The sequence below is a fragment of the Leguminivora glycinivorella genome, chromosome 13, assembly GCF_023078275.1.
Source record: "Leguminivora glycinivorella isolate SPB_JAAS2020 chromosome 13, LegGlyc_1.1, whole genome shotgun sequence".
NCBI lineage: Eukaryota > Metazoa > Arthropoda > Insecta > Lepidoptera > Tortricidae > Leguminivora > Leguminivora glycinivorella.
Window position 1 is genome coordinate 9,654,444 of NC_062983.1, and position 26,838 is coordinate 9,681,281.

The following is a 26,838-nucleotide window of genomic DNA, read 5'->3' on the forward strand; positions in this document are numbered from 1 at the left end:
TGTAATCGATGTCTCTTCTCCGCTCCGCTGTCTCATAATCAATTCTGTTTTCTCATGCAATGCCATGAGCCATGGAGCGCGCCATGCTCGGAATTCAACTTCAAGACCAAGTGATAAATGTTGAGATTCGACGCTGCACCAAATTGTGAGACGTGTGACGTCATTACCAAGCTTAAGTGGCCAATTCCACGAAGGAAGCGGGAATTATGGCCAAACAAAATGTTGACGGAAAGAAGCGTCTGGCGTCCGTTGGCTCGTTGGGTCGATGACATGACGTGTAAAATCGAGCGCACTTTTGTATGAGCCCTGCTCAGGACCGGGATAAGTGGCGCACACAAAGAGAGTCTGAGTCTGAGGTCTAAACACTCTAAACTAATGAAGTTGTTGATCTTTTTTTTTCTCATCTCCGCTTGTCGCTTGTCGAACGGCAGCAAAACATAACTGACCACGGATTTATTGTAATAAAATTTACTGCCAGCAGTTACTTAAGATACTACAATACGTTATCTAAGATCTTACCTGTGAGACTCCAAGATGATCAGCAATATTTTCACTACAGTAAACGATGTCTCCTTGCTGGGAAAGCACCAGGACGAACCCGTCCAAAGCCTTCATGTAGGACAGCTCTGATGACAGCTCTTCCACGCCTTTGGGGTTTTCTGTCTTCGGCTGGTCCTTTGTGGCGTTGGGGACTGAAAGGAAATTTATCAGAAGGTTAATTTAGTAATTCATTGGATTGGAGGGTCTTTTGTTTTTGCAATAAGGATAATCAGAAATCAATTTACAGCGTGAGGTAACCGTGTTACAGAAGTTAGTCTAAAAAAAAACATGCACTGTAATCGTCCGAATACCCACAATGTAAGCCGTCAACTTACTGTGAGCCTAGACCAATTTTCTGTAGGATAAATCCGTAATGTATTTGCATTTAAAACAAGTAGTATCCCAACCTTTGCATTCAGTAACACGCGGAAAAAATGCGTTTCCTAGAAGAGCGGGGTAAAACGCAAGGTATCATTTTAATTGGTATAATACCGCGAGTCTAGTTGTCATGTCTATAAGCAATTGAATAATTGCAATTCATGGAACACCATTACGTATCATAACGGTGTATAGAAGGGTATAATGTTAATAATAGACATTCCAAGAAATAAGTTCAATTAAATGACAATGTAACGCAGCGTCGTACATTACTCTTGAGTTACTCAGTATTCAATTGCAAGTTCTTTGACACATGTTAGGAGTTAGGATATAAAGCTAGGGCGAACGGTAGGATACGCGTTACAGGGATATCTCTCCTGACTTCAGCTCTATCATATGTCACCCAAGCACCAAGCCCCATGTAACCAAAACGTCATAATGACCTATGCCACCAGTTCACATGTGACATTATAGTTTGATCCTGTGAGTTCAGACACCGAGTACTTAAATCCAAAACGTAGTAAATGCCTATGAAGCTATACGTTCACATGTGGCGTTTCGGTTGGTAGAGTGAGTCCAGACACTGACGTCATTGTGGTTTGTCGCGCGATGAAGCGCGTGCTAGCGTTACAAATTAGACGGAAATTTGCGGTCCCGTGCAAATCCTGTACCTACACTAACCTAACATTCAAAAAGGCTCCGTTCGAAGGCAAAGGAATTGCAACATGGATTCTTTCTGTGAGATTATTTACCTTCGCCTGCATCGCGCTTTTGAAGGACAGTTACATTGCGGGTCCATGAAGTTAAATACAATGTTGCTTATTCAGCACACCAATTTGCAACATTAAATGAGGTTCCACACACGATAGGCGTACAAAGGTTAATTAGTCCAATTATTAGACTGCTAGCTTTTTCCCGCGGCCTCGCCGGCCGTGTAAAAAAAGAGAGTTACTTTGCAAGAAAATCTCGTATTTGTGTTTTAGAACAGATGAACAGAAACTCTTTACAATATTCACAATTTATTTACTCGTTGGTGATACTTTGATAAAAACTCGGAATGTAAATTCGTTTTTAATGATTTATTCATCGTGTGACGAATGTGACAAAACAAAATGGCGTTGAATTTCCTTATGCGCAATAATGGAAACCTTATTTTCAAACGTATGCATTTATGGAATAAATTACATATCTTAGGCATATATTGTATTTATCATTGGTATCAATGATACCAATATTTTGCTCGTTAATTATGAGACAACAATTTTGATTCGTTAGATCATCATGTATATTTTAAATATGGCAGATGATTCGTTCGAGTGAAAAATTAACCTGTAGTTGTATGGAGAATGCGCCCCCAAACGGTTACTTACTAGAAAAATTATATACATTTTTTGAATCGTTTGCGCTATAGAATAACATACCATTTTTGAAAAACGTCAAAACTCATGGACACTTCTAATAAATCAGATGGCACCTATATACATGTTTGTGCTTTTCCATGGCAAAAGGGTCGCATCATGGACGCCTTGTCCAATGTCCAACGCTGTTCCATCTCCTCGTTCTTGGCGGGCAACTGTTCCATTAGCTCTAAGAAGTTCCCCACTCCTACTTGCAACGCCAAACCTATTCAAACTTATTAATGAATAGGACTTACGCAGTGTAACCACATCGCGGGCCCTGAGGTAGGATATAGCGAGACGCATCACGGAAGCTTTGTCCAGCTGTTCCACTTCCTCTTTCTTGGCGGGCAACTGTTCCATCAGCTCCGAGAAGATCTGCATCTCCTTCGTGCGGCGACATCTGGCCGCGACGCGGGATTTCTCCTTGCGTTTCTCATTGTTCCTGGAAAAAAAGATGGCGATTGGTTAATTTCTTGTGTCGAGAAATTTTTCACACTTTGGAGAATTTACAGTGGCCTGTTTCATCACAATGACAATTGCCGCCCGACAGTGACATTTCGCCGTTGGCTGTTCAACCCAGAAATAGGCATAGAATTTCAGTGACACTGACAGTGTCAAATAATCACTGTGGTGATATATAAAGGGATTTTTCTGTTTATAAAATATTACCAAGAGGGATAGTTTTAAGTATCTACATGATAATATAAGTATTACGAAGTCAATCATTTGTGTCTTTTGACTTTACGCAACTTTTCTCAGAAGTGTTATATGAAAACTAGAGAACCTATAAATTATGGAAGGTATACGTAAAGCAAATAGAATAAACACGATAATAAAACATTGAGATGATTGTGACTCATGATAATCATACTATAACATACTTTTGAACATTAACATGGGAACCAGATTCACGCACAAGAATTATTTACCAGTTTTGATATTAAAGTCATCATTATCATTCTAAATGATTAACTACGCAGTCATAATTAAAAGCTGTAATTGCCATAATTTTAGAATAACTCTGACATAATTCATGTTGTGCCTGAGTTAACAAGCAGCCATGAGTTATCTGTTTAAATTAATGTTAAGAAGCAAAGAAGTTAAGCATTATAAACGTTACAAAAAGTTGACTAAATTATGCGAGATATACATATATACAGATTGTCACAAGACTTCAAAATCGAGGTCAACAACCATTAACTTCTTTGTTATGAATGTTAAATTTTCTCTAAAAATACACATAATGTCCTTAGCCGAGTTCGTTTCTCTTTAAGCTTACTCTTACCAAACCAAATTGAATTGACCAGACATTTAAGAAATCATACTTAATTTACTTGGCAGTCTTGGCACTAACCCAGAAAGAGGAATGTTTCCTTTCAGCAGTCATGCCTGTATGGTTAGCAAAGTATCTACAGTAGGTATGATATGAGTCACTACTCACTACTAATGACAGGTTGATATAAAGGTATCTATTTACTCGAAGACAGACATCGTAGGTGAAACGTCTAAACGTTTTATGTCACCTTTGTATAGACACCAGGTCTCCGAAGCATAGAGCAGCACAGGTAAAATAATTGCTCTATAGACGGCAAGCTTCGTGTGGAGGGCAAGATCGTGCGACGTCGACGGATACGTTTAGGAGGACATCATCATCATCATCATATATTTACGCTATAGCACTATTGCCTGCATCATAATTTGATCTAATCTAGCTCAGACGTCGACCCCTTGAGCATCTCTCGAGCGTAGTCAACTCTATTCTATGGTTGCTGCCTATATCACGACACAAAGTTGACGCAACTGCGCATCCTCCATTCCTTCAACGCCATTTTCTATAGCGTCTTGTGACTAGCCGACGCGCGGGTTCTCAAAGGAACAAATGCGGGTTGGCTCATAATCAATGTGTTACAGAGATTTACCTAATTCGAACTTGGATTAGTAACTAAATAAGTGACTATTGTAACCTAAACTTTTACTAAACTTAAACTAAACGTAACAAGTGGAATTTCAGTGTTCACAACCAACCTTTTCGATATAGCCTGAAGTTTAGTTTCTTTCTCCACAAACGCAGGGGTTCCAGGAATACACATTTTCACAACAATTTTAACATTTGTCCAATATCTTCGTAATTAAATTGACACGGGACACTTCTACTCCGAATCAGTAATAAGAATGATGGAATTAGTAATTACAAACTATATACCATTAATATGTCATTAAGTGCACACAGCTATTTATCGCTAGTTCCAAACAGTACTAAGGATCGGATCATTTAGAAAATAAATTCCTTTAGTCAACTATCAGGTTTGGACAACGAATCTGGCGCCCATTTTTGTATTGACACAATAAATGTTGACAGATTTCAAACGTCCCTGATAATAAATCAAGTGGAGTTTATTTCAAGTATACTAAGTAGTATTTGTCTACAGATAGAAAAGCTAAGTAGTAAAACCGCGTAAAGTCCTAAGCGTAAGACAAATATACTTGATACCAAAGTAAAGACGAGAAGTCAAGAAGGCTGTAAAAGTTTTGTGGTCTACCGCAACAATGATAACAAAAATACTGATGAAACACAATTCAAATGGGCCATCGCATTAAATGTATTGACGCACGACGATCCTGACGTGACCGTCATATCAAATTAATTTGATGTCAAGACAAGGAAGGACGGTGTGATCGAAGTATTTACGTATGACGATGACAGATTACTTTAATTTAAAGCAAAGCAAAGGAAAAAACGTTCAACTAAACGACCAAAATTTTACGAGATTTTTTTGTATAATCAGGGATCTCGATGGAATTTACTATATTCAAGGGGTTTTCGGGGGCGAAAAATCGACCTTGCTAGGTCCTTATCTCTGGGTATACGTGTTGAGTTTTTACATGTTTTCCAATATCAATCTCCCGGATATTATTTGGCATTACATACGCCGTTTGTACTTAAATCTGTTAAAGTAAATGATGTGGCCGTTCTGTGATAAAATAGAGGATATACCTATGCCGACAACTCGTATCAACTAATTAGCAGTAATACAGGTTGATTTGATATCAGGTCGCGCCTCGTAAGGTCTTGTATTTCGCTGACCGGAGCTTAAACAAGTTTACGCAATAAGTTAATTGAATTTTAAATTAGTCATTAGAAAAAGCAAGTCATTAGAATTGAAGTAGTGCTAGGAATTGTCGGTGGTAGAAATCCATAAGTGAATAAACAAACGAATGTTTTGAAACTTGAGTAAATAGAAATTTGACGAAGCGCGATGAGCAATGACAAAGAATACCAATTAATGAAGTTTTAATTTTTAATATCATTAACACTGTTTTGAATTGACGTCTTTTCCGGCCGAGGCGAACGATACGAAGGGTGTTCATCATTAGTGTGTGTGTACGTTTCTTGATCTTATGGTTGGTAACATCACAATGAATAAATAGATTTGGTCTAGCCATAATGTATTGTGTCGGTATGATTAACAAAATAAATAACTATCTAACTTTGTACATACACGCGAAAAACGAAAGTCACTGGTAACGGTTGCCTAAAGGCTTACAAGAGGAAGAATAAATTATAAAACTAAAAATATTAATTAAAAACACATCAAATCCAAATTATTCTAAAACGATAAAACACATTTTTTAAGGAACTCGTAAACTGTCTTCGAAAATATGTTACTTCCTACATTTTGTTTGCCAAACAAAAGTAGGTGGTTAAATATGACTAACATTAAATTACGATATAGTTAAGATTAGGTGATACAATTAATTCCCAAAGAAAGGCTCTGATTGGTTGTTACGATAGATTGACGTCAACACAATGTTTAAAGACTTTATAACAATATTTTTATGTTTAAAAGACCTTGTAAGCGACAAAGTAAACAAATGTTAATGCAAAAGTAGAAATCGCGTAAAATAAATATAATTTTACAAAAAAGTCACAAAAATTCCCAGTCCTTCAGTTCGCAAATATCTGTCAGCTAGTTCTTATCTAGTAATTAGAGCACTACAATAATAGAACTTTTGCAGACCAACATGTCAAAAGTAGAACGCATACTAATAAACACAGGTCGTGTCTAAAAAGAAAACGAGTTTCGGGTAGCGATAAGGACGGGCGAAGCGCGAACGAAACGCATTGAGGAAAAATCGATCGCCGTGAGTAATCCGAATGGGGAGGGGATCGATAACTGCAATTAGTTCCGATGCTTCCAGCTTCCAGTGTTGCCATGCATAATTGTTTACCTGCGGGCCGATTTTTGAGTCTCACGCGTTCGAATTCAGAAAATTGTCACTGAAAATAATAGGCAAGTCACCGTTTTCAAGCGGTATTTTAGTGACAAAATCCCGTATGCGAAATTAAAAAATCGCCCTTCTGCATTTATATTAATTAAAGGGTACAGGGAAAATATATCGACATTTTTTTGTGACATGAGACTTTAATAATATAAAAATGTATAGCTGTCAATGAACTTTTACTGTCGTTGTATATTTTTTATCACTTAAAAAACACCTCACCTATACGAGAAAATAGTATGGTTAATGAAATACATCGTTCCTTTCAAACTGCTGTAACTATAAAGTGTATAGACACATAAGACAGGTTTCTTAGGTATTATACATTTCCTCCTCATTCATAAACGTTCACTAAAGTTATCAAGCCGATAAAGTTCGCTTGTCCCTTTCTATCACACCAATACGTCGGAAAGGGACAAACGAACTTTACCGGCTTGATATATTTATTGATCGTTTATGAATAAGGAGCATAGTGTTTTTTTAAGCAGTCGGTCAACTAAGAGTAAAATCAATGTTTTCATAACTGCGCACAAATAAGAAAAGAAGTTGTTTTTTTTTGTGTTAATCATACGATAATATTTTCACACTTTGCGCAATTTTTTTTATTTTAACTACGCATACGGCAACATAATTTCCAGTTTTAAGAAACTGACAAAACCAGTTCAACTACTTATAAAACAATAAAATTTCTGAATTTGGATACTTAGCAAAATAACCGGATACAACATCTCCGATATATATTTTTTGTAAAGTGCAAAAAATGAGGAAAACCAAAATTGATAGATACGTGTTTGTCATACAGTAAATATTATAGGTTACTTGTATATTATGATAATCTAGTATCAAGATAATACTTATAGCACAGTTTATTATTAGGTACATTATTGTTATGATTATGTAGAACTTAAGCATTATCTACAAAGAATTGTTGATACCGAACTAGGGTTTCTGATTTCTCGACCTATTAGAAGTCTCGAGTTTCGAGAAATCTCGAGCCCAAAGTCTCGAGTCTTCTCGAGTCTCGAGTCTTTTTTTATAAATGGTAAAATTTTGATAAAAGAATAAACAACAATATGATTAGTAGTTTTTATTGCACTAAAAATCTTCTTTGAAATAAACATAAATCAAATTTTAACAAGAAAACTACAATTATAGTCTTGAAAATAATACCTAATCCTTTAACTTCCCCGCCTGTGCACGGGTTAAGTAAATTAAAATGTCATGTATTAAATCATAATGTCATTGAAATTAAATGTTTAAAATAACTTCTTCTTCTTCTTCCTCGTTTCCTCATTGCCGAGGATCGCGACCATAAGTAGCGTGTCTCCATTGAACGCGGTCATAAGCCATGTGGACTGCACAGTATACGCTGTCGCCACACGATTTCTTCACACAGTCAGACCATCTCTTACGAGCCCCACCCCAAGAATGTTTACCATTAATTCGCCATATTATGCATTGGTGCTCTCATAATGTGTCCGAAAAATCTGAGGGTCGCTCTTGGCATATTTTGGAGAGCCGTGTGGTGATATTCAGTTCTTGCAAAATAGAGATGTTTGTTAGTTCTTCTAGCTTTTCAAGTTATACTCGTAGCAGTCTTCGCCAGCACCACATCTCAATAGCGTCAATCTTAGCCACATCAAAACTTTTCAGGGTCCAAGTTTCGGCACCATACATAAATATCGAGATTATCGAGAAGACAAGAGATCGAAATAATCGCACTTTGTTTTGACGTCGGATTCCTCTGTTCTTCCAAATCTTGTCGAAGTTAGCCATAGCACTCTTCGCAGGTTATCAATGACCCAAGATACATAAACGCGCTGACTTTTTCGTAATTGCTTTTAAATAACACGAGGCTATCAAAACTAGCCAAAGTCGCTGCCAGCTTACGTTGGAATGAGAGGTTAGATCGCTTTATCTCGTTATAATTTATGGCCGCCGTTCGACACCGTCCCCACCGCCTCGCGATGAGACCGGGCAGAAGGTAAAAAGTTGCATTTCACTTCAGGTCGTACTTTACATTCCGGACTCGAGACGTCTCGAGTACCTGTCATTTATTTCTCGTCTCGAATGAAGCCGAAATTCTCGAGAAGTCTCGAGTTCGAGACTCTCGAGCAGAAACCCTATACCGAACCGACATAACTAAACTTGCCGCCCGCCTGTTGTCTGCCTCTATTTATAATCATTTGTTTTTCCACTGTATCCACTGTATCTTTTGCTGAGGTGTGCCAATAAAGAGTATTCTATCTATCTATCTTGTGCATAGTATTAAGACTATAAAGCCAAAATAACCAAATACTTATTAATATATATTTTTTAATGTCTCGCTTTACGGTGAAGGAAAACATCGTGAGGAAACCGGACTAATTCCAGTAAGGCCTAGTTACCCTTCGGGTTGGAAGGTCAGATGGCAGTCGCTTTCGCAAAAACTAGTGCCTACGCCAAATCTTGGGATTAGTTGTCAAAGCGGACCCCAGGCTTCCATGAGCATGATGATGATCTCAATAATTTTGTTAAACCAGGTTATAACAATATGATTTTCTAAATATGTAATACATAGAATGAGATGATTCTGTTGACGCTTCGAACCAAATAATTCAAATTTATCTTCTGGATTGATGACTGGTTTATGAATCCTCTTCTTCATGTTAATTTATGATACAGTCAAGTCGACGAACGCAATCAATGCCGGCTGGCCCGGTTGCAAAGGGAAATGCAACTACGCTTATCTTTATTGCTATTTCACATGCTTATCGAACGCTGGCGAGTCGTATGGCTAGACGGTCCTCACTAACGCCGTGTCTTGCGTGGGCGACCGTCGCGCGACCGTCGCCGTCGCGTCTCATACTTCCATATCGATAAGGTTTGATTTCGTATGCGTCGTATCGCCGTCGCGCGACCATCGCGTGACCGTCGCCCACGCAAGCCACGGCGTAACAGCACACCTCGGACACTGGCGATCAAATGCGCGTTCTTAGCACAGTCTAAGCTCGTATAGGTGAACGCGTACTATGCTTGTATGAGTGAAATATGACCGGTCGGCTGTTCGCGTTTTTGACAGGCGGTAACTGTGAGGTAACCGAGAGGGGGTGGGCGGCACTTTCAGCGGGGAGCGGGAGTGGCCATACTGTACGATAGTACTCTTTAATAGTGTGCTAACAGTCATCGGCATGCGTGTTCGTGACGTAACGCAAGCTATGTGCCACATTGCATATTGTTATATACGATACAGTCACGTCAAACATATAGCCAGTGCTCTGTATGCCTGGCCCAGTAGCCGAATGGCATTTCTGTGAAGCGTAACTAAAACGAAACGCCGCGAAAGATAGTCTGACTCTGTCGCGCCAATACGCAAGAGCGATAGAGATAGATATCTACGAGAGTCTCGTTTCGTGAGCGTTTCGTGAGCGTTTGTGCCATTCGGCTACGCACACTGGTGTAGCCCCATCTGATAACGCGGGATGTCCAGCTAGAGTAACAGCCGGATTCCTCTGAAAATGCAAGAATTGTTGGTCCTGTCAAAATTGTGCGGGAGATTGGAATCCAGGATCTTTTAAAAGCTCAAATAACACCGAACATAGCTAACCTGGAGCTAAGCAGAGGGCTGTGTTCTATAGATAGAACGTTCTGTAGGTCTACAGTTAGATATTGGAGGTATACTGATATTTGGAGAAGGTAATGACTGTCCTGGAAACGTGAGGATATTTAAAGAGCTGTCAGGACTTTTGTTGGTTAGACAACTCACATTATGTCTCTGGTTGTGAAGGTATAGCTCGTTAAGCGACTGGAATACATTACTAGTTAGTTATGAGACAGTTTTAGGGCACGCAAATTGAGCATGACAACATAGCACAACCCAAGACATACCCAAATATTTAGCGCAATCGTAGTGATACAGATAAAAACAGGAATTAACATGGAAATCGCACGTTCAGTCGTCAAAACCACTTACTGAATAAGTACACTATTCCTATTAAAAGGGTTTGATTTATTTTATTAGATTCAATGATACTAAATGCAATGTGATTGTAACAATTTAGCTTTCTGAGGGTATATAGTAGGTATTTATTAATTTCTAGTGTTCACCTTACTTAATATTCCTGTAATCTAACAATAAATAGTTTTGTATTGATAAATAAATTGTTACGAAATCGGAGGAGATTATACTAATAAACATATTTACTATTTAGTACCTACATAGATATAATCAGCATCTGCATCGGCTACCTATCCGTAGGTATTAGGCATAAAAGGAGACACATATATATTATACAAAAAGTAGCATCAGCAATTTATTTCCCATTTATGTATGTTTCCTTCATCAGCGTGTCATGGCCAGTCACGGTCATCAAGTTCTGATACCTACTTCTAATCAATTGCATTATCGTTCTTTATGGTATAGGTCTCAATTCTTGGGCATATAAACTTGAAAAAAAAATACAAATTAAAAAATGAAGACTATTTTTAGCTGTTTGTACGAATCGCTGGCTTGGCTTGTTATTAGGGAATTTTCAGAATTTGGACCCCAATTAGCGAAAGTCGTTAACAAAAATTAACTCGCTATCAGTTTTGTGACGATATTTAAGCATGAAATTTCAATAAAAATATTGTTCTTGTGTTAATTACATCAACTTTAAGCGATAATCTACATTCAGAATCTAAAAAAAGTAACTTTTTAGGCAGATTTTATGCTTAACTGCCGTCACAAAACTGACAGCGAGTTAATTTTTGCTAACGACTTTTGTTAATTGGGGACCCAAATTCTGAAAATGCCCATTATTTGAATATTTTGCATTTTATACGGAAGCTCTGGAGGAGCGGTAGAAAGAAAAATTATGCGCGCAGAACTTGTGTGATGCAAACTGCTAAAAAGTATTTCAGTATCTAATGTAATCTGGTTTCCCTGAAAATCCGGTATGGGTCCCTGTTAAGAACAACCAATGAGCTCGAGAGATTAAAGATTTGACTAATAAGACTGATTTCTCGGGCGGATATAAAATTTGAGGTAAAGGTCAGCTCACATACTCACATTGTCACATTTCAGAGTTTAAGGATAAACAAAACACTGGATATTAGGCCAATGTCGGAATAATAACAGCGTCATTTTGCTATCAAACCAGCAACTACCCGTAGCGTGTAAGTGGCAAGCAATTGGCGATGATTGCAAAAATAATAGCGTGCCCCGGCATCCGAGCCAATTGAGATCACGTGACGTCGGCAAATTTATATGTTCCGTTCGTCTGGGGTGTTATTTCCCTCACTTATGTATGAAGACAATCGCTCAAGGAAACCAGTATAAAGTCAGACAAGAATTTTTAGAAATGAAAAAGTGGCAACATGGTGTTGTCCCGTGAGAGATGAGTATATAAGAGGAAGCCTGAGAGAAACCATTTTTAACTGCCAACTTCTTGGGCTATAAAAGCGGTATTTGATTAAATATAGGCTCTTGATCTGTTGGGCTAAGTTACACTGGTACATGTGAGATTTAGAATGAATAAGCAATGAGAATACAAAAACTGAAGCATCGATGAGAACAAAATCGTTCGTCAATTTTCTGTGACGTGAATCGAGGTTCTCGATTGAATATTTAAAAGTCACGAAATTGACAAAACGTCGCTTAAATGATTGTTGACCTCTGAAGATACATTACAATTCGGTAAAGCAGTATAAGAATGAACGCAGGACGATGTAATAAAGACATCGCTAAGGAAAATGGAGATACAACACAGAGACTGACAGAGACTATACCCAATGTAATAAAAACATATCATATCAACAAGAAATCGAGAAATTCAAGAATGAATCAAACGAACGTCATAAATACAATATCCAAATGTATTATCTGGCTGCATGGCCGGTGGCTGGCAAGATAAGATAATTTATTTACATAAACACAGACATAATAGATAATATAAGTAATCAACTTCGTTGCACTTGCAAGCACAATACTGGCTGTCAGTGTCACACAAAACACCGTCTTCTAGACAAACATATACATACTTACATAATGAATACAGGAGCCTATTTGACCTATTTCATTGCCTTGAGTTACCTTGTTTACTTAGGTCGTTGCATGTCTTATGACATTTTTTGTAGAAAATCTAGAGCAATTGCAGACTGTCCTTCACAGCCTGAAGATCTTGAATATCATGCCGTTTTTAATTATTCCTAAATGTGTCGTTTGCTATGCGCAAAATATTAAATAGTCTAGAGCCAATTTGGCCACAAGTCGTCTCCTTCACGATTTTCGTCGACATCTCTTCTAAATACCTAAAACAGGTATGGATGTGTTCCTCGTTCTCTCCAGATTACGAATTGACCTGTTTTAGTTTAAGGAGGGGGGGACGGGTCGAGAAAAAGGGGGGGAAAGATGGCGACCGACCATCATAGATATTTATTCACATCTCGAGTCCTATGGCATCAATCTGTTCGTGCGAGGTGTCATTTGAAAGCTTATTAAACCTACTTTAATTGTTTTCAAACAACTATGCTCATAAAAGTAACCGTTTAGGAAATATTTGAAAATATGTGTTTTTTTATCGCGCATGAATTGCACAGGTACTAGTAAAAAATGCGTCTAACTCAATAAACAATAACTTTACCGCAATTGATGTTATTATAAAATTTTTGCGTCTATTCATGTTCTATCTAAAAATATAAGTTTAATTGGTATATGATAATATATAACCATGTAATTAAGAATTTTGTTTGGCAGGGGTTATCCTCCAGGTCGCCTAAACGGGCGCTGACCGTAGTAAAGTATTCAATATTTTTGAGGTCTTATTTTACGGATCCATATGTGAGAGGTATCGTTTGAAAGATAATTAAACCTACTATAATTGTTTACACATAACTATAGTCATAAAGGTAGCTGTTTACAAAATATTTGAAAATATGTGTTTTTTATCGAGCATGAATCGCACAAGTACTGGTAAAAAATGCTTCTAAGTCACAATAATAACGTTACCGCAATTGATGTTATTATAAAATTTACGCGACTATTCATGAGCTTTCTAAGAATATAAGTTTTATTGGTAAGTGATAATATAACCATGAAATTACGAATTTTGTTTCGTAGTGGTCACTCCGCCGGTCGCATAAATGAGCGCTAACCGTAGTAAAGTATTCAATATTTTTAAGTTCCTATTTTACGGATCCATATATAAGAGGTATCATTGGAAAGCAAATTAAACCTACTATAATTATTTTTGAATAACTATCGTTATAAAGGTAGCTGTTTACAAAATATTTGAAAACATGAGTTTTTTTTTTCGAGCATGAGTTGCACATATACAGATAAAAAATGCTTCTAACTTAATAAACCATAACTTTACCGGAATTACTGTTATTATAAAATTTACGTGAAATTTCATGCGCTTTCTAAAAATATAAGTTTTATTGATGTATGATAATATATGACCAAGTAATTACGAATTTGGTTTAGCAGGGGTCACTGCGGCCTGTCACGGTATTGGGTGCTGACTGACCGTCGCCAAATTTTCTACATTACTCAGATCCTATTTTACTGATAAATTTGTGAGAGGTATCATTTGAAAGCATATTATGCGTACTACCTTTATTTCTAATACTTCAAGTCGAAACTGTAGAAGTTTACAAAATATTTGATTAGTAATATGTGTATTTTACTGTGCAAGAATAGCATTGGCATTATTAAGACACGCTTCTAGCTCAAAAAATTATTGTTTTCCGCAATTGATATAATAACAAAATAAACGGAAAATGTATGACTTACACAAAAAATAAGTTTGGTTTGTATTGCATACCTAAACAATTAATTTTAATTTGTTCACCTCACCTACTGGGCACCATCATATAAATGGATGTCCACCGTCGTTACCTTTTTTCATGATTTTTCAGACTTTATTTCACTGATCTATATTTAAAATAAATAAATACTTAATTGATCAGTAAAATAAACTCTGTAAAATGATGAAAAAATTAAGGCAACGGCTTTGGACATCCGTTTATATGACTATTGACCGTGCGCAGTGGGTATGGTGGACAAATTAACATAATTGTTTAAGCAAAACTAACAAAACTCTTTTTTTGTAAAGGCCATACATTTTGTGAAGAAGAATAGATAGAAGCATGTTTCACTCGTATCAGTGCGAATGCTATATATTCATATACAGTAAAAATACACTTATTGTCAAATATTTTGTGAACTTCTACAATTACGACTAAAATAATTAAAAAGTAACGATAGTACGCATAATATTCTTTCAAATGATACCTCTCACAAAAGGATCGCTAAAATAGGATCTGAGAAATACATAAAATTAGGCGACGGTTAGCACCTATTTACGTCACGGGGATGCAGTGACACCTGCTAAACCAAATTCGTAATTACTTGGTTGTATAATATCATACATCAATAAAACTTATATTTTTAGAAAGCACATGAAATGTCCTGTAAATCTTATAATATCATTATTTGCGGTAAAGTTATTGTTTATTGGTCATGCACCAAGATACAATCTTAAAAATTATGAAAACGGCAACGAAAATGGTCATCCATGTATATGACGGTGCGCAGTGAGTATGATGGATAAATTAACATTAATTGTTTATGCAATACTGACAAAACTTATTATTTGAAAAGGTTTAAGGTCATTTTGGCGTTTATTTTGTTAGTATATCAATTGCGGAAAAAATATAATTCATTGAGCTAGAAGCATGTTTTACTCACATCGGTTCCAATGCATATTTTCAAATATTTTGTTAGCTACTACAGTTACAACTAAAATTATTGAGAACTAATGATAGTACGCATAATATACTTTCAAAAGATTCCTGTTCAATAAAATAGGATCTGAAAAATATAGAAAATTTGGCGACGGTCAGCATCCATACGTGGCCGGGCGCTGTGGCCCCTACTTAACCAAATTTGTAATTACTTAGTTATATAATATCATACACCAATAAAACTTATGTTATTAGAAAGCGCATGAAATTCCGCGTAAATTATATACTAACATTAATTCCGGAAAAGTTGTTGTTTATGGATTAAGAAGCATTTTTTACCAGTAGCTACTTGTGCGACTCATGGTCTATAAAACACATATTTTCAAATATTTTCTAAACAGCTACCTTTATGACTATAGTTATTTATAAAAAAATATAGTAGATTTAATTAGCTTTGAAACGATACCTCTCGCATATGGATCCGTAAAATAGGACCTCAAAAATATTGAATGCTTTACTACGATCAGCGCCCATTTCTGCGACCGGGCAGAGTGACTCCTGCTAAACCAAATTCGTAATTACATGGTTATATATTATCATATACCAATTAAACTTATATTTTTAGAAAGAACATGAATAGACGCAAAAATTTTATATTAACATCAATTGCGGTAAAGTTATTGTTTATTGAGTTAGACGCATTTTTTACTAGTACTTGTGCAATTCATGCGCGATAAAAAAACACATATTTTAAAATATTTCGTAATCGGTTACTTTTATGAGTATAGTTATTTAAATACAATTAAAGTAGGTTTAATAAGCTTTCAAATGACACCTCGCACGAACAGATTGGTGCCATAGGAGTCGAGATGTGAATAAATATCTATGATGGTCGGCCGCCATCTTTCTCCCCCTTTTTCTCAACCCGTCCCCCCCTCCTTAAACTAAAACAGGTCAATTCGTAATCTGGACAGAACGAGGAACACATCCATACCTGTTTTAGGTATTTAGAAGAGATGTCGACGACTTTTTGTAAAAGAGGTCGTTTGGTCCCTGACCTCAAACTTATAATTATGAGATCTACAACGCAATAACATACTTCTTCGACCACTGGCAAAATACTCTTGCTTGTCTCAAATCACACCTTTAAGTTGCCAACATAATCACACCTTTAAGTTGAAAATAATTCAGTAAGTAAAACATCTAAGATTTTCCTTGTCCATCAATATGACCAATTAATACTCCAATCAAAAACGTGACTACGTTGTAGTAAACGTAGCTCGTGTTAACATCAACTGCCATTACATGCGACAGATAAATCTTACACGTTCAACGACACATATGCTAGGCTGACTTATTGTAGTTATATTGTGTTACAAAATCACTCATTTAAAGCGCCCACTCGTGCACGTGCACCCTTCTTTTTAAGCAGTAACTTCTAAGAAGCAGTGCAATAAAATTGGTCTCTGTCTTCTTTTGCCATCTCATAAGCTAATATTAGTGTGTTGACGTAGATTACCGCATCGCTAAAATGTTTCGGAAAATTGCGGGTCACAACTTTATGACTAGCTCAGGGCCGGGACAAGTAGCGTACTAAAAGAGAGGCCTATGCTCAGCAGTGGGCGAAAGGGCTGAATGATGCAGATGGTGATGACGTTGATGAAAATTTTCCTTTGAACATGTTCTCCAATTTTAGCCAATTCAGGCCATTCTCAAGAAATCTGTATTCGGTGGTGATGGTGTTTAATTATCAATATTATCACCTCCTTTTCACACATTTCATAAGAAGTCAAAGAATGGTCAACTTGCATAAGAATACCTACCTAAATATACAATTTTCCAATACAACAATTTAACATTACCTTTCCTATGACAAAATTTAGGTATCAGCTAGCAGTATTGAGTACCTAATATTTGATTATTTAAAATATTATGTCAATTTGTTAGCAAATAAAGCTAACCTTAGAGATTATTACTTTTCAACTTTCGTCTAGTGTAGTGTAGACGGGATAACAACAATATTTTAATCACGTACATCTTACTAAGTTGTATTTATTGCACTATGACCTCTTGTACCTACTTCTTTTTTTACAATGCTAAATTGCTAATTATCATTATGACGACTCCTAACTTCTGCGTAACAAGTTTCTCTTTACACATCTCGCTCGCTCCAATATGCCAGTACGAGTCAAAGTTCAAAGTGTTTGACTCGTCGACTACCCGAAGCTAAAAATGTGTTGTTCTACAGCTTTGGCGTTTTAGCATAAGCATGCCCTAACAAGTTATTTGTATAATAACGATACGAGTAAATTACGTCCTTAAGTTTAGTCAAGCTGAAATGGGACTAGGCCGGCCATGTCTGTCGCATGCACCCACAGAGGTGGGCAAAAATTGCCACGGTCTGGGTGCCGCAAGACGGGCGAGGATCTGGCAGACCCAGGCGGCGATGGCGGGATTACGTAGACGCATATCTTAGCGTTTGGCCGGATATTGCTCAAGACCGTGACGGATGGAGATCCATGGGGGCGGCCTTTGCCCAGTAGTGGGACACCATGTTGGCTATTAATATAAGTTTAGTGACAATGTTTTACTTTTTACTTGAAAACGTTACAAATTGTCAAAATGGCCGCATTTAGAACACACAGATAAAGACAGTAGCTAAACTGGCGTAACGGATATTAACAACGCGTTAGCGTCTCAATTAATATCTCATTATGATAAATAGGACGCATTCTTCTCCAGCGGTACGTGATGCTTGGCTTGACTGCGTGATACTTAATGTTCTTTAAGTTATTTAGGTTTACTTGTTTCAGGATATACAATTAAAAATACACAAAATTAGGTAATAAAGCCTATCACGTCAGGCCGTCCTTTTCGCACTATTTGTAAGTGCGATAGGGAGGCACCGACGCGATAAGGTTTATCACTCTAGTGTGCTATCTACCGCAGGTGGATCATACGGAGTTAACATCAGAATAAAGTGTCTGGGTTCATAGCTCGTTTTTCATAATGAGAAGTAGCTCAGTGACGTGATTACCGAGAAGTTGCGCTATTATGGGATAACTGGCGCGCCTCTATCACTGTTCGACAGTATGCTGCGCGATAGAAGTCAGATAGTCGTAGGTGATGGAGGCAGAGTGAAGTCGGACCCTCTTGGAGCTTCGATGGGCGTAGCGCAGGGCTCGTCGGTCTCCAACTTGCTGTTTTCTCTCCTCTTGAATGATCTGCCTGAGTCCATAGACACGGCCGAGGTGCTGATGTATACTGACGACGTCGCCGCAATTGTCACAGCACCGACAGTCGAAAGCATCGAGCACAAACTGAACCTAGCAACTGCACAGCTGGCTGAGTGGTTTGATGTGAACGGGCTAGGGTAGGGTAGGTAATGAAGTACTTGAACAGGCCACTAGTACAAACTTTCTAGGGTTCGAGATCGACACAGGCCTGGCTTGGAATCAACACGTGGATAAGCTGTGTGGCAAATTGGGGAGCGCGTGCTTTGCACTGGGACGGGTTGCGAAGACGGTGTCTGCAGAGGCAACGCGCACCTGCTACTTCGCCTCCGTACACTCACTGCTTCAGTATGGGGCCGAGCTCTGGGGTCGCTGTGCGGACTGGGAGCGGGCGTTCCGCCTCCAAAAGCGCGCAGTGAGGATAATTGCTCGGGTGCCCCACGATACCCACGCGAAACCGCTTTTTATATAAAAAAAAAAAGTCATCCTGCACGTGGCTATATACATGAGAGCTAATCTGGCGTCATTTAAAATATTCGGAATGTTAAACTCTTACGGAACGCGAAACGCTGATAAGATTATGGGTGTAAGCCGGAAGTTGACCAAGTCATCTAAACTCACTCATGTCATGGGTCCCACCGTCTACAATAAGTTGCCAAAAAACGTTATTGATGCTCCAAGCTTGAGCAGCTTTAAATTCCGCCTAAAGCAGTGGCTTATCCAGCAGTCATTTTATAGCTATAATGAATTCAGTTTTTTTTTCGCTGGGTAGGTGTGAAAACAACATACACTTGTAGAGCTGAATTATATTTAATTAGTAAAAATAGAAAAAACAACATTATTTAAAGGTATTTATACTCTATTTTATAGAACTAGATACATACTGTGTAGTGTGCCAGATCACATGCACTTAAACTAAAATCGCTGAATCACACCTGCCGGTTGACCTTTGACCCATAGTTCAACAACCTCATCTGAAGAAATTAAGAAATAATTTTCTCACAATGGCATCACTTGAGGCAATCAAAGAGACCCAAAAGTCACTGGAATCCACATGTGCACAGAGATTTGCAGAACTGGAGAAAGCGCTGTTGTCTTCATCTTTTCAGCCACACACCACAATTAAAAACGTCAGTGAAGATCTCATTAAATTAAAAGATTATGTCAATGGCACAATAAAGCTCCTGCGGCAGCAAATTGAGGCGGTCAGCAATACTGTGGACTCCATAGAGATGCGACATCGCAGGAAGTACTTGCTGTTTACCGGTGTCCCAGAGGAGGACAATGAAAATATTATTGACACCATGGTAGCAGTTTGCCAGGACAATTTATCTCTGCCTGAAGTGACCCGCAGCTCCATCACAGTCTGTCATAGGTTGGGTAGCAAATCTGAGCGAGTTAGACCTGTGCTAGTCAGATTCTCCGATAACAGGGTTAAAAACTCAGTATGGGCCAAGAAAACTTCTTTAAAAGGCTCTTCAGTGGTGTTGTCTGAGTTTTTGACCCGGGACAGGCAGTCATTATTTACTGCGGCCCGTAAACACTTTGGGATGCGCAAGGTCTGGACCCTAGACGGCAACATATATGTAAAGATGGATAGCGGCAAAAGGGAGCGGGTAACCACATCTGAACAGCTTCTCGCCTTGACTTCGCAACAGGCTCCCATCCAGTCAACTTCGCGTGCTAAAGCTCCGTCGATGACCATAGACCCTACGGCGGATCCATTGCCTGAATCGGCAGAGGCTCAAGCTGAAGCCGCTGAAGATGCAGCAGCCCCCGCACCGGCACCGGCGCCGGCGCCAGTCCCTAAGGCGCCGGTGAAGGCCGCGGCTAGTAAGACCAAGCTGGGTGAGGAGCGCCGTACTCGGCGCACATAGCGTTCTTCTTCGTAGCTCGTAGTATTATTTTCTTTAGTTACCCCGACTGATAACGAGTTTCACAGAATGACGGTATGCGATCCAAGTTTATTTTACACTGCTGTTCGCGTCCACCCTTCTTTTTCTTTAAATTATAATAATTTAACTTGGTTTACCCACTTTGCTAAATTAAATCTCGAATGTTATTTTGCATCATTTGTAAAAGCCGACTGTCACTGTCAGTTAAGCTGTCAAGTTGTCAAACTGATTTCGTTCTGAAACAAGACATTTTAAAAATGTTTAATAATAGTTCGGACCAAGTTTGGACGCGTTCCGTTTCGTTTCGTTAACTGATTGTTTTTAAATGTTTTTTTTGCCTTTTGTTCTTTAACAATGTCATCGTTCTGCATGTTTAAATACTTGTTTTTTTTCTGTGAAATATCCTTAGTTCTTTACTATTTGTCTGTTGAATGTGAACGGTCAACCGGCGGGCCACGCAGTGCCGGTTAATTGTATACTCGTTATATTGTTTACTAATCGTCATATCTTAATTTTACAGTACAATATATATTTTATTATTTATTTATTTATAGTAATTACCTGCCTTCGATTGTTATGTCCGATGATGACAATGACAATGTATCTTTTCACTCTGCCTGCGACTTGTCAACTTCATTTCACTCTCTTGATAACACTTTGTCTGAGCCTGAAACACTGGGCACTCTTTTAACGCGCGAATTTCAAAATACTACTAAACTGCTTAATGTTTGTCATATAAATGCGCAAAGCGTCCCGAGTCACTATAATGATCTTCTCGACACTTTTTCGTCGTGTCAAGCCCATGCCATTCTCATATCGGAGACTTGGTTAAAACCTAACCTTGCTTCTACCTCGTACGGGCTCCCTGGTTATGTATTATTGCGCAATGACCGTATAGGCAAAGGCGGCGGCGGTGTTGCCATCTACCTTCGTAGTGACATCCCTTTTAGTATCTTAGACACTTCACCCTCTCAATTTTCTAACAATATGGAGTATTTGCTTATAGAAGCTAACGTGAAGGGCACAAAGGTCGTACTTGGCGTCGTCTACTGCCCACCGACGGTCGATTATTTCACAACCTTAGAGTCGTTGCTCGTTTCTTTTGCGTCAGAAGGTACACATCACATTATTATGGGTGACTTCAACACAGATCTTTTAAAAAATAATCTCAGGTCACGAAATTTACTGTCCATACTGGACTCTGCGGCACTTTCTGTTCTCCCGTTAAAACCAACACACCGTAATTTTGACACGTCAGACTCCTGGTTGGATCTTATTCTTACGTCATCCACTGACCATGTGAGTAAAGTGGGACAGCTATTAGCCCCTGGTTTTTCTCGACATGATCTAATATTTGTTTGTTACAAAGTACGTCCTCCTAAACCACAAGCAATCAGTATTAAATTACGGAGCTTTGCTCGGCTGGACACTGAGGCACTATTGCGAGACGCGCGCGCGATTGACTGGGTACCCACACTTACGGCTCCAACTGTTGACGAGGCGGTAGTTGCACTTAACACAGCTGTCTTAAAACTGTTTGACACTCATGCGCCCGTTCGTGAAGTAAAACTAAAACGCCCGCCTGCGCCTTGGATTACCCACGCGGTCCGTATTGCAATGACGAGGCGTGATCGTGCGTTCCGCAAATACAAACGGGATCGTTGCAGTGATAACTGGAATGTTTTTAAAATTGCTAGAAATCGGTGCAACAAAATTATTAGGGATGCTAAGCGTAAATACATTCATCAAAATATTGTTTCTTGTTCAACAGCTGACACCTGGAAATTTCTCAAAACTATTGGCGTAGGTAAATCTTCATTTTATTCAAACACTTCATCTGCTTTTTCTCTGAACGATTTAAATACGCATTTCTCAAAATCCTTTTCGCTAGATCCCGCAACTACGTCCAAAAGTATCTCGTACCTTCGCGGCTTACCCTCTTCTTCTCGTTCTACCTTTACTTTCACGCCGGCCTCTGATGACGAAATTCGTAAAATAATTAATTCCATTAAGTCGAATGCGATAGGACAGGACGAGCTAAGTAGAGTTATGGTCTTGCATATCCTTGATTGCATTGTACCTATTATAACGCACGTCGTCAATCTTTCCATGCATACAGGTGTATTTCCATCTCTGTGGCGTAGCGCTCATGTAATACCTCTCCCGAAAGTAGCTAACCCATCGTTACTCAAAGAATTTCGCCCAATTTCAATTCTCCCGTTTTTGTCCAAGGTTTTAGAAGCCGTAGTGCACAAGCAATTGTCCACTCATATCTCCAATAGCCACATTCTCTCACCATTCCAGTCAGGCTTTCGTTCCGGGCATAGTACGACTACCGCTTTACTCAAGGTTATTGAAGATGTGCGGCTGGGCATAGAAGCGTCTCTTGTCACTGTACTGGTGTTAATAGATTTTTCTAATGCATTTAATGCTGTTAACCATGAGCTTCTCCTTGCCGCTCTCGACCATCTCAATATTTCGACGTCAGCGGCCGAGTGGTTTGCATCCTACCTTTGCGGTCGTCGGCAGGCAACTCGTGCCAATCGGGAACTTTCTGACTGGTGCGAACTTTCCTCCGGTGTTCCTCAGGGTGGTATACTCTCACCTCTGCTGTTTTCTGTCTTTGTTAATTTAATCACGCCCTTTATTAATTGTTCATATCACTTGTACGCCGACGACTTGCAATTGTACACTCAAGTGGGGATCGATAATATAGATGAGGCTATAACGCGGCTAAATAACGACCTTTGTAGCATTTCTTCCTGGTCGAAAGATTTTGGAATCGATGTCAACCCGTCTAAGTGTCAAGCTATCGTTCTCGGGACTCCGCGGTCAATTTTACTCTCCGACCTTACATATGTAAGACACATTCTGTTTGAGGGTACCGTAATACCGCTGTCGTCGCAAGTGAGAAACCTGGGGTTGATCATCGATCGGGGCCTGTCCTGGGAGCCACAAGTTTCTGACATATGTCGCAGAGTTACAAATACCCTAAGGTCATTGTACAGATTTAAGCACTTCTTGCCGACCAGTACTAAAACTCTACTCGTACAGGCTCTTGTGCTACCAGTCATAGATTATAGCGACGTATGCCTTACCAATCTTTCACAAGGATTATTAGACAGGTTAGATAGACTTTTAAATAACTGCATAAGATTTATCTTCGGCCTCCGCAAGTATGACCATGTCTCCATTTATCGGCGGAAACTTAACTGGCTTCGTGTACGTGATCGCAGATGCCTCAGAGTGCTATGTATGCTGTACAGTATATTAAATGACCCAGCAACACCGGAGTACTGTAAGAGAGTCGGCCTATCAGTGGAGAGCATCCAAACATTTAAACAACGCTTTGAATCAATATTTTTTTATATTTTAGGAGCTAAGTACAACCGTTCACTCTCAATCGCTGCTTCTATATGAATGCCCTATTGAAGTGTCTGTTTTCCTTGACGTTCTTATACTGTTCCAATTTTAAATCAGGGACTGCCAGTCAGCGACCATGACTGCTGTAAAAGGTTTCATTCTGAATGCGAAACCTCTTACATATCCCTCCCCCTTATGTTAGAAGCAGCCATTGTTCACAATACTACACCCTATCCTATCCTATTCTACCCTAACTACCGGTTGGCCCTACCTAAGCCAGGCCCCCCTACACACACAAAAAAAAAAAAACTCCTAACACCCAATAGTGACAGCCTCATTCAAGGTAGCCAACATCTAACGCTCTTTGCGTGGTTGCCTAGTCCACGGTTGAGACCGCCATAATTTGGATAGTTGGACTATAGCCAAGGTCCTCGCAAATTAGTCAGATATGGACTATGGTTAGGAAAACCAATGGCAAAAACCTAACCCCTGCCCATCGACTAAACCCTTTTATTTTGAACTTTCTGACAGCTAATTGTCTGTGGCCATGACTAGATGACATTGACATGACAGCTGTTAGCAAATTCTCCTAACTTCAAGTAAAAAAAACAAGGCAAAACGTTTATTTCACATGAAAAAACATAATAAATTTTGAAGATGCCGATTCTTGTTGGCGGTGGCGTTGAAGTGGGGGCTTCTCATGGCCGCCAATCTTCCCGCCGCGCCGGTTGCGAAGTGAAGTGGAGCCCGAAGGGCTCATGAAGATTGCTACAGCTGTAGTGTGCTGCACGTTGGTGATGACGACGAAGTGGGGGTTGCATATGACCGCCAGCCATCCCGCCACACCGTGAGCAGCTGGATCATCTGGTCATCTAGTCGGCCTTGTCTTGATACATGTAAAAGAAATGTGTATGAACGTTGTTCTTTGTAGTCAGGAAATTATAAGGGTGTTGTGACATTACACTATAACTTTAAACGATTGTATCTATTTATTAAATATTTACAGTTTGGGGTGTGTTTTATTCCACAGTTTACATGTTTTTATATAACTTAACCTTATTGGTAGCTATAGGAAAACATTATGGAATAAATAAGCCTATCAAATAGTTTTTATTCTAATATAAACATTGCATAAATAATATGTATAGTATTCTACATGTTATATATTGCGCCAAAATAATTAGTTCTATGTGGTTATTTACAAATAATTATCCTTTTTAACATTAGGGATAGGCAAATGACATTTTCTGTCACAAGTCGTTTTTCCTTTGAAATAATGTACATTTTAGTTCACTAATCACAATTATTCCGTAAGTTCTACAATATAATGTATAATTAAAAGATTGAAACTAAATTTACATTGCCTATCTAATGTAACCTACATATCTAGGAAGATTTACTGCATATGTGTATGATTAAGTATATAGGTATGATGGAGCTGATGTTCACGCAATTTGCGTCGACGCCCATGGTCACCGAAGAGGAGTCGTAGAGTTTCTTGAACAACACAATCTTGATCGCCCGTTGCTCTGTTGAATGTCTCGCATTCCATTTTTACGTCAATTCTGCACAGCTATATTTTAACTACGGAATGGGTGATAATGAGTATTAGATAATAAGAAATATATCACCCGGAATAGCTCTTCGTATTGGCGACGATGGTCACTTTGTTTTCCTTCTTCTTAAAGCGCGTTTGGCTTATCGCTTGGCATGCGCTTCCTCGCGCTGTGAGGTCGGGGTTCGTTGTCTGAAAACTCTGAAACCGAAACTAGGGGAAACTTTCAGACGTTAGTGCCTCCACCATGTAAGAGAGTCGGCCTATCAGTGGAGAGCATCCAAACATTTAAACAACGCTTTGAATCAATATTTTTTTATATTTTAGGAGCTAAGTACAACCGTTCACTCTCAATCGCTGCTTCTATATGAATGCCCTATTGAAGTGTCTGTTTTCCTTGACGTTCTTATACTGTTCCAATTTTAAATCAGGGACTGCCAGTCAGCGACCATGACTGCTGTAAAAGGTTTCATTCTGAATGCGAAACCTCTTACAGTACCTGCGGTCTAAATTTCACTTTGTTACTGCACAGCCGGGCCGGGAGCTTCGATCTTCTCGGAAACTCATATTGTCAGTCCCTCTCTATCGCACCGGATCCATGTACAACTCTTTCACATTACATTCAATTCGTCTTTGGAATAATCTCCCTCTTGAGATAAGGCAAACTCAGACCAAGTCTCTGTTCAAGAACAAGTTGCGCAGACATCTTTTAGAAAAGTCTCTTAATCAAGCGTCGTAATAGTTATAGGGCAGGTATATAATATGTATATATGTATAGTATATGTAAGTATATTTATGTAAATTTGTAAGTAGGTATACTCGTATTATGTAGTTTTATTTTTGTAAACGTTTGTATGATGTGATATGTATGTAACCATTTAGGTTTATTAAGTAGATATTCAATTTCTCGACTTGTTATATTTCTTGCACCTATTAGCTCTTATTGATCTCTGTTTGGCCCAAAGGTTAGCTGGTAGAGAATGCCTTTTGGTATTAAGTTCGCCTTTTGTACATTTTTTTTTACTGTGCAATAAAGTTTAAATAAATAAATAAATAAATAATTCATAGCATAGCAGGGTTCGTTATTTAAATTAGCATAATGTTATTTATAGCTGTTGGTGTTCCGAAAAAAAAAAATAAAAAAAAAAAAAAATAAATATAAGGCATGATACGTCCAGCATGAAAATAAATTTGTAACTTCTAATTATCATACATTTATATTGTATTGTAGTTAATTACTAATTATGTATTATTGACGTGTAAATTGGTTTTACAAATAAAATATTATGATATTATGACTGACAGAATGAACGAGCACAGCAATCAGCAATATAATAAGTGAGTACTAAGTCTAGTCTAACTTGAGAGAGCTATAAGCTAAATGCAGTGTCCCGACAGACGCCTATACTTTGGAGGAGTTATAATTATGAAGATAACCAATCAGATCATCTTACCCAAGAGATATCCATCACAGATCCTTCTGCGCA

The 26,838-nt window shown here is 38.5% G+C and overlaps 1 protein-coding gene across 4 annotated transcripts in view; it reads right to left on the reverse strand.

Annotated features, from left to right (window-relative positions):
- LOC125232824 (hypoxia-inducible factor 1-alpha-like) overlaps nt 1–26,838 on the reverse strand; it is a 125,244-nt gene that overhangs the window by 81,909 nt on the left and 16,497 nt on the right. For 2 of the 4 annotated variants that reach the window (XM_048138615.1, XM_048138612.1), the window contains exons 2-3: nt 2,573–2,760; nt 520–692 (exon numbers count right to left, since the gene is read on the reverse strand). In XM_048138615.1, coding sequence (XP_047994572.1) covers nt 520–692; nt 2,573–2,760 — 361 coding nt within the window. Of the gene's footprint in view, nt 1–519; nt 693–2,572; nt 2,761–4,343; nt 4,469–6,237; nt 6,256–6,337; nt 6,355–26,838 lie in introns of those variants that run through there. The other 2 variants (XM_048138614.1, XM_048138613.1) reach the window with 2 other exon arrangements.